The 15191-nt window shown below is 41.2% G+C and overlaps 2 protein-coding genes and 1 pseudogene across 5 annotated transcripts in view; all 3 read left to right on the forward strand.

Annotated features, from left to right (window-relative positions):
- The first annotated feature begins 504 nt into the window (after positions 1-504).
- Positions 505-6784, forward strand: txnl1 (thioredoxin-like 1). The gene is made up of 8 exons (XM_034895873.1): positions 505-777; positions 1872-1968; positions 2297-2470; positions 2864-2986; positions 3590-3659; positions 4588-4760; positions 6297-6401; positions 6500-6784. Exons 1-8 carry the CDS (start codon positions 680-682, stop codon positions 6527-6529), a joined length of 870 nt encoding a protein of 289 aa, XP_034751764.1. The 5' UTR covers positions 505-679; the 3' UTR covers positions 6530-6784.
- A 2286-nt stretch (positions 6785-9070) lies between these two features.
- LOC117959022 lies at positions 9071-10921 on the forward strand (annotated as a pseudogene).
- A 1178-nt stretch (positions 10922-12099) lies between these two features.
- The window catches only part of nars1 (asparaginyl-tRNA synthetase 1), a 28971-nt gene continuing 25879 nt past the window's right edge, over positions 12100-15191 (forward strand). For 3 of the 4 annotated variants that reach the window (XM_034895858.1, XM_034895857.1, XM_034895856.1), the window contains exons 1-5: positions 12100-12340; positions 13656-13738; positions 13897-13962; positions 14764-14856; positions 14954-15043. In XM_034895858.1, the coding sequence (XP_034751749.1) occupies positions 12298-12340; positions 13656-13738; positions 13897-13962; positions 14764-14856; positions 14954-15043 (375 nt within the window). In that variant the 5' untranslated portion in view covers positions 12100-12297. The remainder of the gene's footprint in view (positions 12341-13655; positions 13739-13896; positions 13963-14763; positions 14857-14953; positions 15044-15191) is intronic. The other variant, XM_034895859.1, reaches the window with a different exon arrangement.

Consider the following 15191-nt stretch of genomic DNA (forward strand, 5'->3'; position numbering starts at 1 on the left):
GTTTATGTAACTGTACAATAGTCTATAGAGCTTGGGACGTCATGTGACTTGACTGTTTACGCTGCCATTTTGGGGCAGCCATTTTTGCAGGAAAGTAGCAAGTGGCAAAAATTAATTAAAGTGCATTCATCAAATAATTTTAAAAGAATGTATCAATCAATCAATGTCATTACAATTCAGTTTCATTTATAGTGCCAAATCATAACAGAAGTTATCTTAGGACACTTGGGGTGTTTTGGGGGATCTGTGTGTATTTTATTATGTGATTTAGTTGTTTAACCCACCTATCCCTGCTGGATCTGACTGGAGGTCAGTGGCTTCAGGGAGGGGGGCATCCAAAGACCATCCATGGCGCCTGGTCTCTGCCATGTTGGGTCTCTGCTGAAGCCGGCCGCCCTGTTATGTAGCTTATAAGAACGGTGGAGGGCAGTAAAAACCTAAACTGCCAAAAAATCACAGAAGAAGAAGGAAAAAACCCCGCCTTTTGCTCTCTATTGGCCAATCAGGAGTCCACATCCCAAAACAGTTCACTGTACATGTAGTGTGGCTTAGAATGCACAGCAGCTAGTTAGCTAGCTAATATACTGGCAGAAAGCTAAAAACACAACACTTTAATTTTACTAGGTGCTACTGAACATCACCCGGGTAACCAGCTTACACCACACCCGCAAGCTGTACGATGGTCGGTGTTAAAGTGATCGGGAGCGACCCGGACTTCCAGCCGGAGTTAGCGGCCTCCGGCTCCAGGCTTGCCGTGGTGAAGTTTACAATGGCTGGGTAAGCTTACCAAACCGGCTTCCAGGCCGAGCAGCTAGCCGAGTTTTGCACCTTAGTTTGTCCTATTAACACGAGGCTATAAAAAATTCAAAGCTAGTCGTTTTTACTGTATTGTGGACCTGACATAGCTTTATATAGCTAGGCTATACGGTATCCTCATTGGTAGGAAACCAAGGTTAGCATGCTATCGTTAGCGGAGTTAGCTAGCTAACTAACTAGCTCTCTTGCTTACAATGACATTGCAATATTACATCAACTTTACTGCTGAGGGATTATATTGTTTTAAGATGGAAACAGCAACATTATCACCAATGTAAATTTGTTTGAAAAAATGTTTTATTTTTTATTTTATTCCCCTTTGAAGCCAGTCCTTTTAGCATTAGTTATAATAAATGATTAGCTAGCTACACTCATTGTAACGTTAACGCTAGGTTACTTAGTAACGTCGCAAGACGTTGCATTTAGTCTGTAGGCTGTAAAGTCGGATGACATTATTGAATTAATGTCTAATGTCTAGAAAAAATACGAGACCGTTTTTTTTTTCTGTTTACAGCTACTAAAATGTAAGGTTTTTCAGATTTTTATATTTCTGGTAGCTTGTAACGTGATATGTTAATATGTAGGCTAGCTGCTATGTGTTAATAATGAGGAACGTTAAGAGTAATACTAGAGGAGATGCCACGTTATAACAGTAAATCTAGCTATTGGGACGTGTTAAGTCTGAAACGTTTAGGTATTATGTTACGTCGTTGGGGTAAATATTAGCTGCAATGGATTGCCAGCCACTAAGTACCATGAAATGTCAGTAATTTGACAGTATGTGATAACTTTGAAACAATGTCTGTCTCCATTACATAGTCCAGTTTTGGGGTGATGATGTACAAAGGAGATGAGCAGAAAATCATCTTATTTTAGAAGCTGGGACCAGCTACAGTTTATAAATAAGTATGATACATCACTGAAACAGTTCATTGATAACGTAATGTTGTTAGTTTCCTTAATGTTAGATGACTTGAAGATTAATTGACTAATTGTTTCAGCACTGCTTTAGAGATGAGAGCAGATCCCTAACACCCGCTCCTCTGTCTCCTCAGGTGTCGACCCTGTGTCAGAATAGCTCCAGCGTTCAACATGTTGAGTAACAAGTACCCACAGGTCGTTTTCCTTGAAGTCGATGTGCATGTCTGTCAGGTAAGTCTGATCTGCCACATCTACCACATGGTTTTCATCCAACAGAGTCCCGTCAAAGCTGGAGAAATGATTCAATAAGATCAATGGCTGGTAAACCACTTTCCACTGTAACCCCAGGTCTGGCATTTATATTTGACATGTTAATATCTTGTGCTTTTTGATTATTCTAGCATTGTCAGACCAGAAATATAGTCAGGTCTTTTTTTGGACCCATTCAAACCAATGACAATCCTGTTTTGAAGTGATATTAATAGCCCAGTATTTGCCGTTTGGGTTAGACAAGGTTTCGATGATGCTTAATTCTTGAAACCCTCCCTCTTTTTCTCAGGCAACAGCGGCAGCCAACAACATCTCAGCCACACCAACATTCTTGTTCTTCAGGAACCGGGTTCGGGTGGATCAGTATCAGGGCGCAGACTCCGCCGGTCTGGAGGAGAAAATCAAACAGCACACAGAGAATGACCCGGGAAACAGCGAGGACTCCGACATTCCAAAGGGATACGTGAGTTGACAATGTTACTGACTCCTCGCTGCTGAAGGATTGTGTGTGTGTGTGTGTGTGTGTGTTTTTATAAATTGACCATCAACTTGTTTTAAATAGTTTATTGTCGTTACTCTTGAAAATGCCCTGTAAAAATTTAAAAACAGGAAGCAAAGCAGCGTACACTTTGCATTGAGATATATGTCTTTTACATCAGCGGAATAAGAAGTAAGAGAACATATCATATGTGTAATATATGAAAAAAAAGAAGAAGAAATAAAAGTTTTAAATCGGAACAAGGCAATAAGTATGTACAGTATTTGTGTGACACGGAAAAATGGGAATCGGCCAGTTTCCCCAAAAGGACATGTATGAATGTCATTCTAAAATAAAGTTCTTTGGTTTCTTTTTCAGATGGATCTCATGCCTTTTGTCAGCAAAGCCGGCTGCGAATGCCTCAACGAGAGCGACGACTGCGGCTTCGATAACTGCTTAATCAAAGACTCCACCTACATGGAGTCTGACTGTGATGAACAGGTACAAGCTGTCAACAATCTGCCCAACTGTGTGATCTTGCATTCACGAGAATGAAGAGCAACTCAGTCAAGTTCAAGCATTTCTCACATATGATTGTAATTTTTCCTAATACCAAAAAGTTGTACAAAAAAAAAAAAACAAGCAGGTTGGAAGAATGTTAGCCATTTCTCTTAATCACCCCAATTTTCAACACAAAACATGTCTTCAAGAAGCCAGAGGCCTCGCAGATTCTGTATGCAATTGCATGTGAGGTTTTATTTCTCAAAAAGTTGTGTTGTGTCAGAGAATATTCCCAGCGGTCCGCCTCAACACTGGATCCAGCCTGTTTCAACTTCTGTCATCTAGCAGTACCACTATTATTTGTAGCACCCTTTCACATTTTCTTGAGGAAGGACCTCCAACCCCCCCTGCCCAATACGTGCATCCAAGTCTCTGACAAACCTAAGGAAAACACTGGCTTAGTTACTACTGTCTGGAAGAAGCTATATTATTTTATAACGATTACATTTTTGGCAGATAAACAACAACTCGGTTGTACTCTGTTTACGTATTAAATGAATGTGTAATTTGTCTAATACGTTGCTGTTCTTTAATCTTGTCTAGTTGCTGATAACTATCGCCTTCAACCAGCCGGTGAAACTCTTCTCTATGAAGCTACTATCCTCAGAGTTTGGTAAGTTTGTATTATGCTTCTCTGCAATTAGTTATTATTACTAACTCTTAATTATACTTAATTAGTGCTATCGTAGCACCGCCCCGCATGGTGCTCCATCAGTAGCTGGTGGTTCAGTTATCCGAGAATAGTTGACTCTTAGCCGGGGACAGGGCACCGTGAGCTGCCCGTCATTTCAGCGGAGATTGCGGTTCAGCAAGCAATGAAACTACTAGTGTGCAGCGTGCCTGTTATTTTGTATCCGGTGTTATGTGCCTTCTGGTCTTTCCACCTACTGGTTTCCGAGCCTGTCCAGATGCCGTGTAAACCTAACAGCGGCTACCTACGTTGACAGATTTGCTACTTATTCATAAACATTTTACTGGCGTTTGCATGTCGCACCTCAATATAAATTGTACTGAACTGAATATCTGAGCACTACATTACTACAACATTCTACCGCAGAAAAATAAGTGTTTTAAAAGAAATTAGGATGATCCTTGTCGCACTAGATTCGAGCCCTCCTCAGCAAAAATAACCGCAAACAAGACCGCTTCGCTTTCCACTAGACCATCAATAAATCACCATCAATTTAACGACATGGCTTTATTTTTTCTGTCGTAGGCCATAATTCACTGTTATTATGTATTATGACGAATAAGCGTCGAATCTCTCGACTGTTCTGTTTTTTCTAATGTTACTAGTTGTTGCGACAGCATGTGAAAAAAAACGACACAGTCTGCTAGGCCCAAAAAATGGACGCTGTTAAAATCGGTTTGCGTTAACGCCGTTACCAACGCGTTTAACGGACAGCACAAACTTAATTAACCTGAATCTCTCATCTGGTGGTATGGCGAATATTCAGTTCCCCGATAACGAATGTTTGCTCCGTTTTCCCTTCCCTTCCCCCTTTCTTTCCCAATCCTTTTCCCCTCCTTCGCTGCATCAGCCCAAGCCCCTAAGGTGGTGAAGCTGTTCATTAATCTCCCTCGGTCGATGGGTTTCGACGACGCCGAGCGATGTGAAGCCACTCAGACTCTGGAGTTGTCAGAAGAAGACTACAAGGAGGACGGTTTGATTCCTCTGCGCTACGTCAAGTTTCAGAATGTACAGAGTGTTACGGTAAGGACCAGTTAACATGCATAGCTGCTGAAACCGAGCCGTGGTTAGGCTCGAGCCAAAATGTCTCATTCAATGTATAGAAATGCAATGGCTAATGTAAAGACATTTACACACTGGGAGCGTTTTTTTCTCGCGATTAATCTGCACTTCAATATCATTTTTTAAACTGTTGTTTTTGACATGAGAACGCAAATATTATGTGGCGATAAAGCGATGTATTTTTTTTACCCGGAAGTGCGGCGCTTTCGCACCGTGAAGAAAAACATCAACAAAATGCCATTGTTCAAAAAATTTGATCACAAAAAAAGAGCATTTTGGTAAAAGGAAACTCAGTAAAATAGCTTACAATAGCTAAGCATTAGTTTTTCCTGCTCCGGCCTGCTACGTCATTGGAGTATGTATAGTATGTATTAGCGTGTTCATCAACATTGTTTGGCCTCTTATTAACTTACATTACCTTGCGATTGCCTGTGAATTTGGACCGTGGAGAGTAATATAAAAGTGCAAATATCCGCACAGAGAGGATGGTTAAAACACAAGACTTTCACCCAGGAGAGCAGGAATCGTGTCCCGCGTGTTTCCTAAACTAAACCGTACCTTTCTTCTTTTCCTAAACCCAGCTGTAGCCTCGCGATGACACGCCATGTGGCTTTAAAAAGTGGCGTGTATGTTTACGCTATGAGGTTGTATACAGCGTAGACATGCACCCTGATAGATCAAAATGTGTACAGATAACACGCCACTTGACTTTAGGAAAGTTGCGTCATGTTGCAGTCTGCTTTGAATTCTGCCGATTTTGCTACTGGGCCTGCACGATTAATCATTATAATATAGCAATCTTGGTTCAGCCTGTTCATGATTTAAATTTTTCAATAACTTTGGTTAGTTTGATTTTAATAAGACTCTTATTTAATTATATGACCAGACTGCATCACAAACACTACTACTCTCTTCTGTGTTTTTTAAACATAATAAAGGTATAAAATTGGTTTTAAAGCGCTGTAATGCTCTCCCTTCTCTTCACTGAAGCCTCTACGTTTACAGGCTCGTGGTGATGCGCAGTGTGTTATAGGTGCCAAAAAAATCTGTTTGGTACCGCCAATTTGTTTTGTTTTGTCGTGGTCAAAATAGTCGCGGCAGAGAATCTTGATATCAATTCTAAGCAGCAAAAAAAACGTGATTCATAGTTTTCCCTGAATCGTGCTGGCCTGCTTGCTTCCTACTCCGTCTTCAGCTGGGTTAGTGTTTACTGAGTATAACCTCCCGATTGTGACTTCCATTGGATCCGAGTACTGTTACTCGGCTGCCTCTTCTGCCAATTTTCCCATCCTTGTCACGTGACCCGATTTAATGTTTCCACGATCACCATCCAAAATTCTGACACTATAGAACCAGCACTTGAATAGTGGTTCTAAAAAAGGCAGACTGAGCCTATAGAAAATGTGCATTGTATTTGAATATAAAATTTGTTAAAAATTCAAATGAAACTATGTATATTGATGGTATTTGTAAAAAAAACTTTCTTCCCCTTACTAGTTGTTTGTCAAGTCAAACCAAGGAGATGAGGAAACGACAAAAATCAACTACCTGACATTCATAGGTACTCCAGTGCAGGCCACCAACATGAGCGACTTCAAGAGGGTATGGAATAGTGACAGCACCTTAAAGTCCTTCACGTTCGCATATGTTTGGGTGTGTTGTACTCACATGGTGGATCATTTTATTCTGTTGCCATGTAGGTTGTGGGAAAGAAAGGAGAGAGTCACTGAGCAGGTGAACCAAAGGCAGGATGAGGAGAATAAGAAGAAGAAGAGGAAGAAGAGGAAGAGGAGGCTGCACATACATCCAAGGACTGTCCCTCTGCCAAAGCTGCCACACTCTGCTGTGTCACACAAAAAACACACAGCCTTCAGCGGACCTCCTCAAGCTCTCAAGAACTCTCCGTCTGTGGAGACTATAAATCATTTGTATTGTAATTCTGATGAAAATCACTGTAAATAAAACACAATCCTTTTTCAAGGGAATGTGCGTTGTGTCTGTTTTCTGTGGGGGCAGTAGCAGTGAATGTGGCACTGGCAGTAGTTTTAGTATTGCAATACGGACAGTATCATGTGTGGATGTAGGATGGGCTTCAGTAATCTAGGCAATAAATGCAACACTCTGTAAAACAGATAAATAACACATTTATTTGTCTGTGCTTACTTTAACTAGCTAACCAAGTAAAGAAAAGTTTTCATGGTTCTAGGAACAGCAGCCTTGAGTTTATCCCTTCCATATCAATAATAAACTAGATGTTTCAAGAAAAAGTATTTCTTACAAAGGTGCGGCCAGGGTGTTTAGAGAAGATTTGAAATCCAACCCCATTATTAAACATTTACCATCTGTCAGATGAATTTACTTTTACATCGTTTTTGTTTTTTCCTTGTATTAAACCAGGTGAAAGTACATTTAAATGTTACATGTTACCTACACTATCTACAGGTATACCTGTTAATACATACAACATTGAATACATATTGATCAGTGTGTACTTCATTCCCACCCACTCACTCTGACATCTCTTCATCAGTGCATGAATATGTAAGTGTGTGTTTGTGTATTTATTGTGTGTAGTGATTTCCAAAAAAGTGTAAATTATAATTTCAATAAACAGTATAATTTATTATTGTTATTACATGTTCCAGGTGTACAGTGCATATGGGTCCTAATTAGAGAAACCGCATTTCCTTAAATTCCTTGTCCATTCTTTATGAATAAGCACTCTCCTGTACCTCATCGGATCTATTGTCTTAACAGTCACTCGCAACGTCCAAGTTAAGGCTCAAGTCATTAAATTTGAGTCCAAATAAGGCGGCTGAATGAAGCTTCATGAACCAGTGTCTTTATTTTCTGAGCCCACTAGATGGCGCGCTCTGTTCAACAATTGTTGACAATATACTGAAATGCAATGCCTTACGCCTTTCTTTTAAAGCCAAGAGCGCCATCTAGTGGACTCAGAAAATAAAGACACTGGTTCGTGAAGCTTCATTTGGCCATCTCCAATGAACTGCACAATTGAATCATAGAATCCGAGTCCTGCATCTTGAGTCTGCGTCTAGTCTGAAGTCTTTTGAGGACGAGTCTTAAAGGAACACGCCACCGTTTTTGGAAATATGGGTTATTCACTGTCTCCCCTAGATTCAGATAGAGCGCAAATGCATTGTCTTAGTCCTGCAGCGCCGCCGCTAGTTTAGCTTAGGCTTGCCTATTCACAGTGAGTACAGTACGAGACACAAAATCTGCCATGTTCATCACCATTCGCTATGTCTTCTTTAGGAAAAATAGCCAGCTAATATTCACGCCGTTAGGTTGATGGAAGTTGGGGTTTTTCAGCTGTACACCCACGTAGCAGTGCTTCGCCTGTGCTTTGCCCCATTGTAGTCCCAAGTAAGTATCTGCCTAGGAAATCGTCTAGTCTTGATCTGCACTGCTATTTGTACTCGAGGGGAATACGCAGGCCACAACAAGGAATGTTTTTTTTCTTCTCTATGTGGTCGTTGGATCACTTTTACTCACAACATCCTATCCGGCCACGAAGGATCCCAAAGGAGTCTCAATCTCGAGTGCACATCGCTGCTTCCTCTGACGGCAATTAAGATCAATATTGCTGTCATGAAAAAAATGCTCTCTTAGAGAACTTCATAAGATAGGTCATCAACTAGACTGTAAACTGAAACCTTTCAAAAAAGATCCACATATTTCAAAACATGTCGTAACAGTACCAACTACTACACTGTTCTACACTGTTGATCAGATATGGGTGAGTGGATCACATTAGTTTGAATTGTGATCACTGAGAGCATGAACATGGTCTCCTTCCTGATATCACTGCATGACTGGGGCTATAAACACGCTGCCATTCCTCTTCCTGGAATGAATCTCTAGCCCTTACTCCTCGAACACAGCCAATCCCCTCAGTCCACATTTCCTGCCGCCCCGCCCCCTCCACTCCCCACTGATCTGCCAGCAGTGATGGGCGGACTGACTCTTTTCAAAGAATTGGTTCTTTTAAATTGATTCACGGAAATGAATCAAAGCTTTTAAACCAAGTCAGTTTTCTACAACACAGCTAAAATGCTTGAAGCAGCCATCGTAAACCTAAACCCAAAGTTCTATAACACACAGAAGTCGGAAAAATTACCACCTGAGAAGCATTAACCTGCCGTGGACAATACGTAAAAGACTCGTTCAAAAATATTTGTTTGTTCATTTCCACCCATCACTATCTGCCAGTGTACATATGGGTGTAACCAACGTGAGCTAACCAGTATTGCGTATGAAGAAAATCAGCTGCTAGTTGACATTTGCGGTCTCTGAGAGTTGAAATGGCGCAGCGAGGAATTCAGATGGACCCGGAAAAACTCTGCTGTTCGATCTGTCTGGACCTACTGAAGGACCCAGCGACTATTCCCTGTGGGCATAACTACTGTATGGGCTGTATTAAAAGCCACTGGGATGAAGAGGATCAGAAGGAAATCCACACATGTCCTCAGTGCAGACAGACCTTTGGATCGAGGCCTGTCCTGGTGAGGAACACCATGTTGGCAGATTTAGTGGAAGAGCTGAAGAAGACAGGACTCCAAGCTGCTCCAGCTGATCACTGCTATGTCGGACTTGAAGTTGTGGCATGTGATTTCTGCACTGGGGGAAAAGTGAAAGCCCTCAAGTCCTGTCTGCAGTGCCTGGTTTCTTACTGTGAGCAGCACCTTCAGCCTCACTATAAAGTTGTTCCATTAAAGAAACACAAGCTAGTCGACCCCTCCAAGAAGCTCCAGGAGAACGTGTGCACTCGTCACAACGAGGTCATGAAGATTTTCTGCCGCACTGATCAGAAATGCATCTGCTATCTGTGCTCCATGGATGACCATAAAGGCCACGACACAGTTTCAGCTGCGGCAGAAATGACTGAGCGGCAGAAAGAGCTCGGGTTATGTCTGCAAAAGATCCAGCAGAGAATCCAAAACAGGGAGAAAATGTGAAGGTGCTTCAGCGGGAAGCGGAAGCTATCAACCACTCTGCTGATAAAGCTGTGGAGGACAGCGAGAAGATCTTCACAGAAGCGAAGCAGCAGATCAGATCTCGTCAGAAAACGGAAGTGACCCACGTCAACGAGCTTCAGGAGAAGCTGGAGCAGGAGATCACCGAGCTGAACGGGAAACTCACTGAGCTGGAGCAACTGTTACACGCAGACGATCACATCCAGTTTCTGAACAATTTCATCTCGCTGTCACGTCTAAGTGAAGCTACAAACTCATCCGGCATCGATATCCGTCCTCTGAGGTACACTGAGGATGTGACCGCAGCTGTGTCAGAGGTCAGAGATAAACTACAGGGCATTCTTAGTGAGGAATGGACCAGCATGTTGCATACGTGGACTCAAGATGTTTTACCGCCACAGGCAGAACCCAAGACCAGAGATGAATTCTTACAACTTTCACCTCAGCTCACACTGGATGAGAACACAGCATACAGTAAATTTGTTAGATGCAGGGACCTAGTAGTAACACACCAATTTAAGGATCAACGTAAGTATGACATTTATGGTCCCCCAGACAATTTTACTGACTGGGCACAGGTTTTGTGTAGAGAAAGTCTGACCGGACGTTGTTACTGGGAGGTGGACTTTAGAGGGACAGGCATTTTTATAGCAGTTGCATACAAGAGTATTAGCAGAGCAGGAAGAGAAAGTGCGTTTGGGCACAATGACAAGTCTTGGGCATTACAATGTTTCCATAACGGTTATGAATTCACACATAACAACATCAGAACTTCCGTCTCGGGTCCTTGGTCCTCCCGAGTGGGAGTGTACCTGGATCACAGTGCAGGTGTTCTGTGTTTCTACAGCGTCTCTGACACCGTGACCCTCCTCCACAGAGTCCAGACCACATTCACTCAGCCGCTCTGTCCTGGACTTGGTGTACATTATCATAACAATTCTGCTGAAATCTGCAGTGCTTCAAACACAGAAGAGTGAAATCCACAGAGACAACACAAATGACAACTTATATGGGGGTTTATGTATATAGTCATATGTCTCATTTAGCCATAGTTGATATCATTGCATGATGAGCGAGTTTTCATCTTCTTGCACCTTTAAAGTTAAATATGTGCATTAAATGTGATTACATGTGAAAAAAATGACATTACATTACATGTCATTTAGCTGACCATTAACTTTTTTTACCTTTAAGTGCTTCCAACCCTAAAGGGGCAAACTCCAGAGTGCAAGTACATTGGCTTTAAATAAGAAAAACTACAAAGAGCCATATAAGAAAGTGCAGCTTCAACTTTTTTCTTAGTTTTATTTCTTCTTTTTCATCATCTTCCAAGGTGCAGAAGATCCGTAGGCTTTTCAAAATCAAGATTATGTCAAATGCATATAAATGAATAAAATACAAACATAAAACTAGAAACACAATTAGTGTGGGATATTTCTTCTTTTAAATCTGTGTAGTAAGAAGGTAATAAGTACCTTGTGATTTTCGTTTCTGTAAACTACTTAAGGATTGTTTGAGATTGTCCTCTGATATTTAAAGGAAAAGCAGCAATTTAAAAAGCTAAAAACAAAAAAAAAAAACTACAGATTTCTTATTGATATTGTTATGTAGAGCTCTCAGAACTTAGCTGTGATTATTGACCATCTAACCGGCTGTGTGGTGTGTGGTCTGTTTGTATTGTTGCTCTTATATTTGCAGCTCTGTTTTTCTGAATGGGCCTCAATGGAATGTCACAATAAGTGCGAGTATTTTCTTTGTCACAGCATTTTCATATATCAACCATTAAATAAATATTGAAACCTTTTTGTCAATGAATATTTTTTACCCCGTTCCCAAAAACTTAAAAAAGTTTGTATATGTTTCCGTCTATATTCAACATGATCAAGTTTTTCACAAATGTGCATTGTATTTTTGTAGGCCTCTAGTAATGCGGCATAGTCTTTGTTTTTTTATTTATTTTATTTCCCAAAAACAGATTTATGTCATGTGCTGATTGTACAAAAGAGGATTAGGCCCACATGTGAAAAAATGTATTGGGTTCTGAGCATAACCCGTTAATATTAATACATATATATGTATTTATATATATACACACAAACTAAATATACAGTATATGCAGTGTAAGGTTCTGAGTTTAAAGTCAGAATTCTGAGAAAGATCTCAGAATTCTGACTTTAAACTCGGCCCAGATCCTCTTGCCTATGATGTAAATTCATTTTTACAACCAATGGATGTAACCAGTTGACTGACAAGGGACCCCACCAATTGGATTTGCTGTTATGGAAGTGACGTTTACACGCTAGCCAATCAGTGAACTGTGCCGAAAGCCATCCCTCGATTTCTCCCTGCTGCTGCTGTGCCATAGCGGGGCTGATGTAAAGTTGCATTTTCCGCAGCAGAATCACCACCTACAGTCCATTATTGGCGTTTCATTTCCATTTTTGGAATAAATATTCTTCAGTTTCCACTTCTCAGCGGACTGTCGTAACACCTGGTCTGACATGGCGACGGAGATAACGAAAGGTGTGGAACAGGTCTCAGTGGGTAAGAAAGAAATAGCTAGCCTGAGCTAGCCCGCTAGTGAGCTAGCTAACTCCCAGACAAACGTGTGTCTAGCACATTGCATCAGCTGCAGTGGTGCAAGTAGTTAGCATGTTAGCTAACGCTAATTTCTGATTCTGTAGGTCTCTGACTCGATTTCCGTTTATACGGAACAGGTTTACACAGTCACTTAGCGTCAAGTTAGCTTGCTAAATTTCATTAAAGATAATGAAATGTATTAAAGGTAAAGAAATTAGCAAGACAGAGGAAACGTTAAGCTAAATATTGTAGCCAATGACAGCTGTCAGGTGCCTGTGCAACAGCTAAGGGGCTGCGCGGTGTCATTTTTGCTCTGTAATTTTTAGTCAACAATGTAAAAAAAAAAAAAAAAGAAGTCAGCAAGGACGATATTTAAGTCATTCGCGATGCTTTCGGTTTTGTTATTAGACGCCTCGTGTCACCACATGTAGGGTCAGAATGGTCTGTATGCTATTCTTAACACATTTCATCTAATGTTATTCTAATGTCTTTGAGTCTATACCGAGCAAAAGGTCTGGTGACTGTTAGTAACTGCCTCCTTAAAGCTCTGACTGTACCTTACTAAAGGAAATGGAGGTTGGTTCCATCAATTTTACGTCAGGAGGCAGAAGAAAACGTACTTCTTTAGCGAAACCTAAGAAATAGGACCGGGCAATATATATCTGTTGTATCGATATCGCGATATGAGACGAGATATCGTCTGAGATTGTTTTGTGCTCACCTGGTTTTACACGCTGCATTACAGTAATGTGATGTCATTTTCTGAACTTCACAGACTGTTCCAGATGTTCTGTTATTTACCTTTAACCACTAAGTCACTAAATCATTTCTGGAGAATATTTATCAATTGCGTAAATGACATTTTGTTAAACCACGATAGTGAACCATACAATATCGACATTGAGGTATTTGGTCAAGAAAATAGTTTTCTGGGCGTTGCTGCCTCAGGGTAGCCTGGACACAGCCAAACTTGGGCCCTCCTTGCACATTTGAGGTCAGGGAGTTTGGTCTGGACTTGATCAATTGTAGAGCAACCATCACTGCCTGATGTGAGTCGAGTGCAGGTGTGAGTCTCGCTTCGTCACTTTGCCACAAGTAGCCTACAAGATGCTAACAAGAGACTAGACTTTTCACCCTGTAAAATGTGTCTAAATTACATTGTATGTACAATATAAGCCTGGTGATATTATTTTTATGTCGTTTTTTAAGACAAAAAAAAACAAACAGCAATGCAAGTGGTTCCCCCAGGTATTTGACGTGAGGAAGTTCTGCTCCACAGGTGAGCTGTATGTGTCGGACAAATGTGGCAGTGACCAGGATGGGGACGGCACGCAGCAGAAACCCTTCAAAACTCCTCTCAGGGTAAACAGTCATGTATAAGGACCTCTGTTATGCTGTTGTTGTTTGTTCTTGTTTCCAGGCGTGTGTTTAAAACCATAGCAAAATGTAATAATTGGCATATTATTAACCTCACAGGTTGATCAAGTTGCACTCATTTATCTGTTTGCATCTCAACACAGGCTCTGATGTTTGCCGGGAAGGAGCCGTTTCCGACCATCTACGTAGAGTCACAGAAGGAGGGAGAGGTTGGTTTGAAAACAAAATCATCTTTTTCTCATTTGCACATTTTCACCCTTTTATCGTATTAGCGTACTATAAACACAGGGAAGGATTCTCTCTTCACTTTTGCTGTTTTCTTCACTGTTTGGACTTTGCAGGCTTTATTCCTGTAGTCACTGTTCAGCTGCACCAATGTTTGACTGCAGTAAAAACCTGCAGAATCAGGTCTTGGTGCCGCTTGATACAGTAGATGCACAGTACACCGCTGCACAAGACCTCAAACATTTTGAAAGGAGAAATGTCATTCTTCTTTTCAGGTTTTTACTTGTGTTTTGTGTTTCTACTAAAAAAAACGTTACATGCTTTATTGTTCACACATTATTTTTCTCATAATATACTGTACCTGTTTGCACCCTCTTGTCTGAAACTCTACGTTTTAGCACCTCTCTTCTAAAGTGCCCCTCCCAAAAAGCCCAGTCTGCTCCGATTGGCTTGCTTAAGCCTGCATGTTACACAGGAAGGGAAGCCAAATTTGAATGGTTAAATCCCATGTTATTTTTACAAAGGCAGCCCACAAATAACTGACTGAGTTGTCCCTTTTCTGTTATTTTATTAAGTTTTTGGGTTGGCAGGCACTCTTGATACACACATGTATGTGCACAAACACTGAAAAAGTAGGTTTTACACCCTTTAATGCCAAGGAAAAACACTTTGACGTGTAATCCACTAGCTCTGGATGCCCAAGAATAAACTGACACACTTCATGTGTTGCTCTTAATTTATTTTTCTTAGTCTGTTCATTAGCGTTTTTCCTCTGTCTTCCTCAGCGTTGGGCCGTGATCTCTAAGACGCAGATGAAGAACGCAAAGAAGGCCTTTAACCGCGAGCAAATGAAGTGCGATGCCAAAGAAAAGAAGGAGGTGTGTTTGCTTCTCATCTCCCGCGAGAGCACTGAGCTGGGATTCATATGTCTGTACGATCAAGTGTTAAAGGTTTGCTCCATGTCTGTTGTGGCAGGCAGAGGACACCGACAGGAGAGAGAAGAATTTGGAAGAAGCCAAGAAAATAGTCATCGAGAACGACCCCAGCCTGCCTAAGCCTGAAACGGTTAGACCTAATGTTTCCACCATTTTAGCCATGTTTTGTATCTAATGTACAGGGGTGGGATTCCGTGAATTTGGCTTTTCCGACCTGAAAACAAGGCTCTCGTAAATCATGCAAACCAGCTTTTTTGGGGGGGAGGGGGGGGGGGGGG

Source organism: Etheostoma cragini, chromosome 16, assembly GCF_013103735.1.
Source record: "Etheostoma cragini isolate CJK2018 chromosome 16, CSU_Ecrag_1.0, whole genome shotgun sequence".
Taxonomy (NCBI): domain Eukaryota; kingdom Metazoa; phylum Chordata; class Actinopteri; order Perciformes; family Percidae; genus Etheostoma; species Etheostoma cragini.

Excerpts from the sequence above, each read along its gene's own strand:
- txnl1 (XM_034895873.1), top strand. The coding sequence starts at position 680 with ATGGTCGGTGTTAAAGTGATCGGGAGCGACCCGGACTTCCAGCCGGAG. Across the intron at positions 2,987-3,589 it reads AGTCTGACTGTGATGAACAG|TTGCTGATAACTATCGCCTT; the intron begins GTACAAGCTGTC and ends AATCTTGTCTAG. Across the intron at positions 3,660-4,587 it reads GCTACTATCCTCAGAGTTTG|CCCAAGCCCCTAAGGTGGTG; the intron begins GTAAGTTTGTAT and ends TCGCTGCATCAG.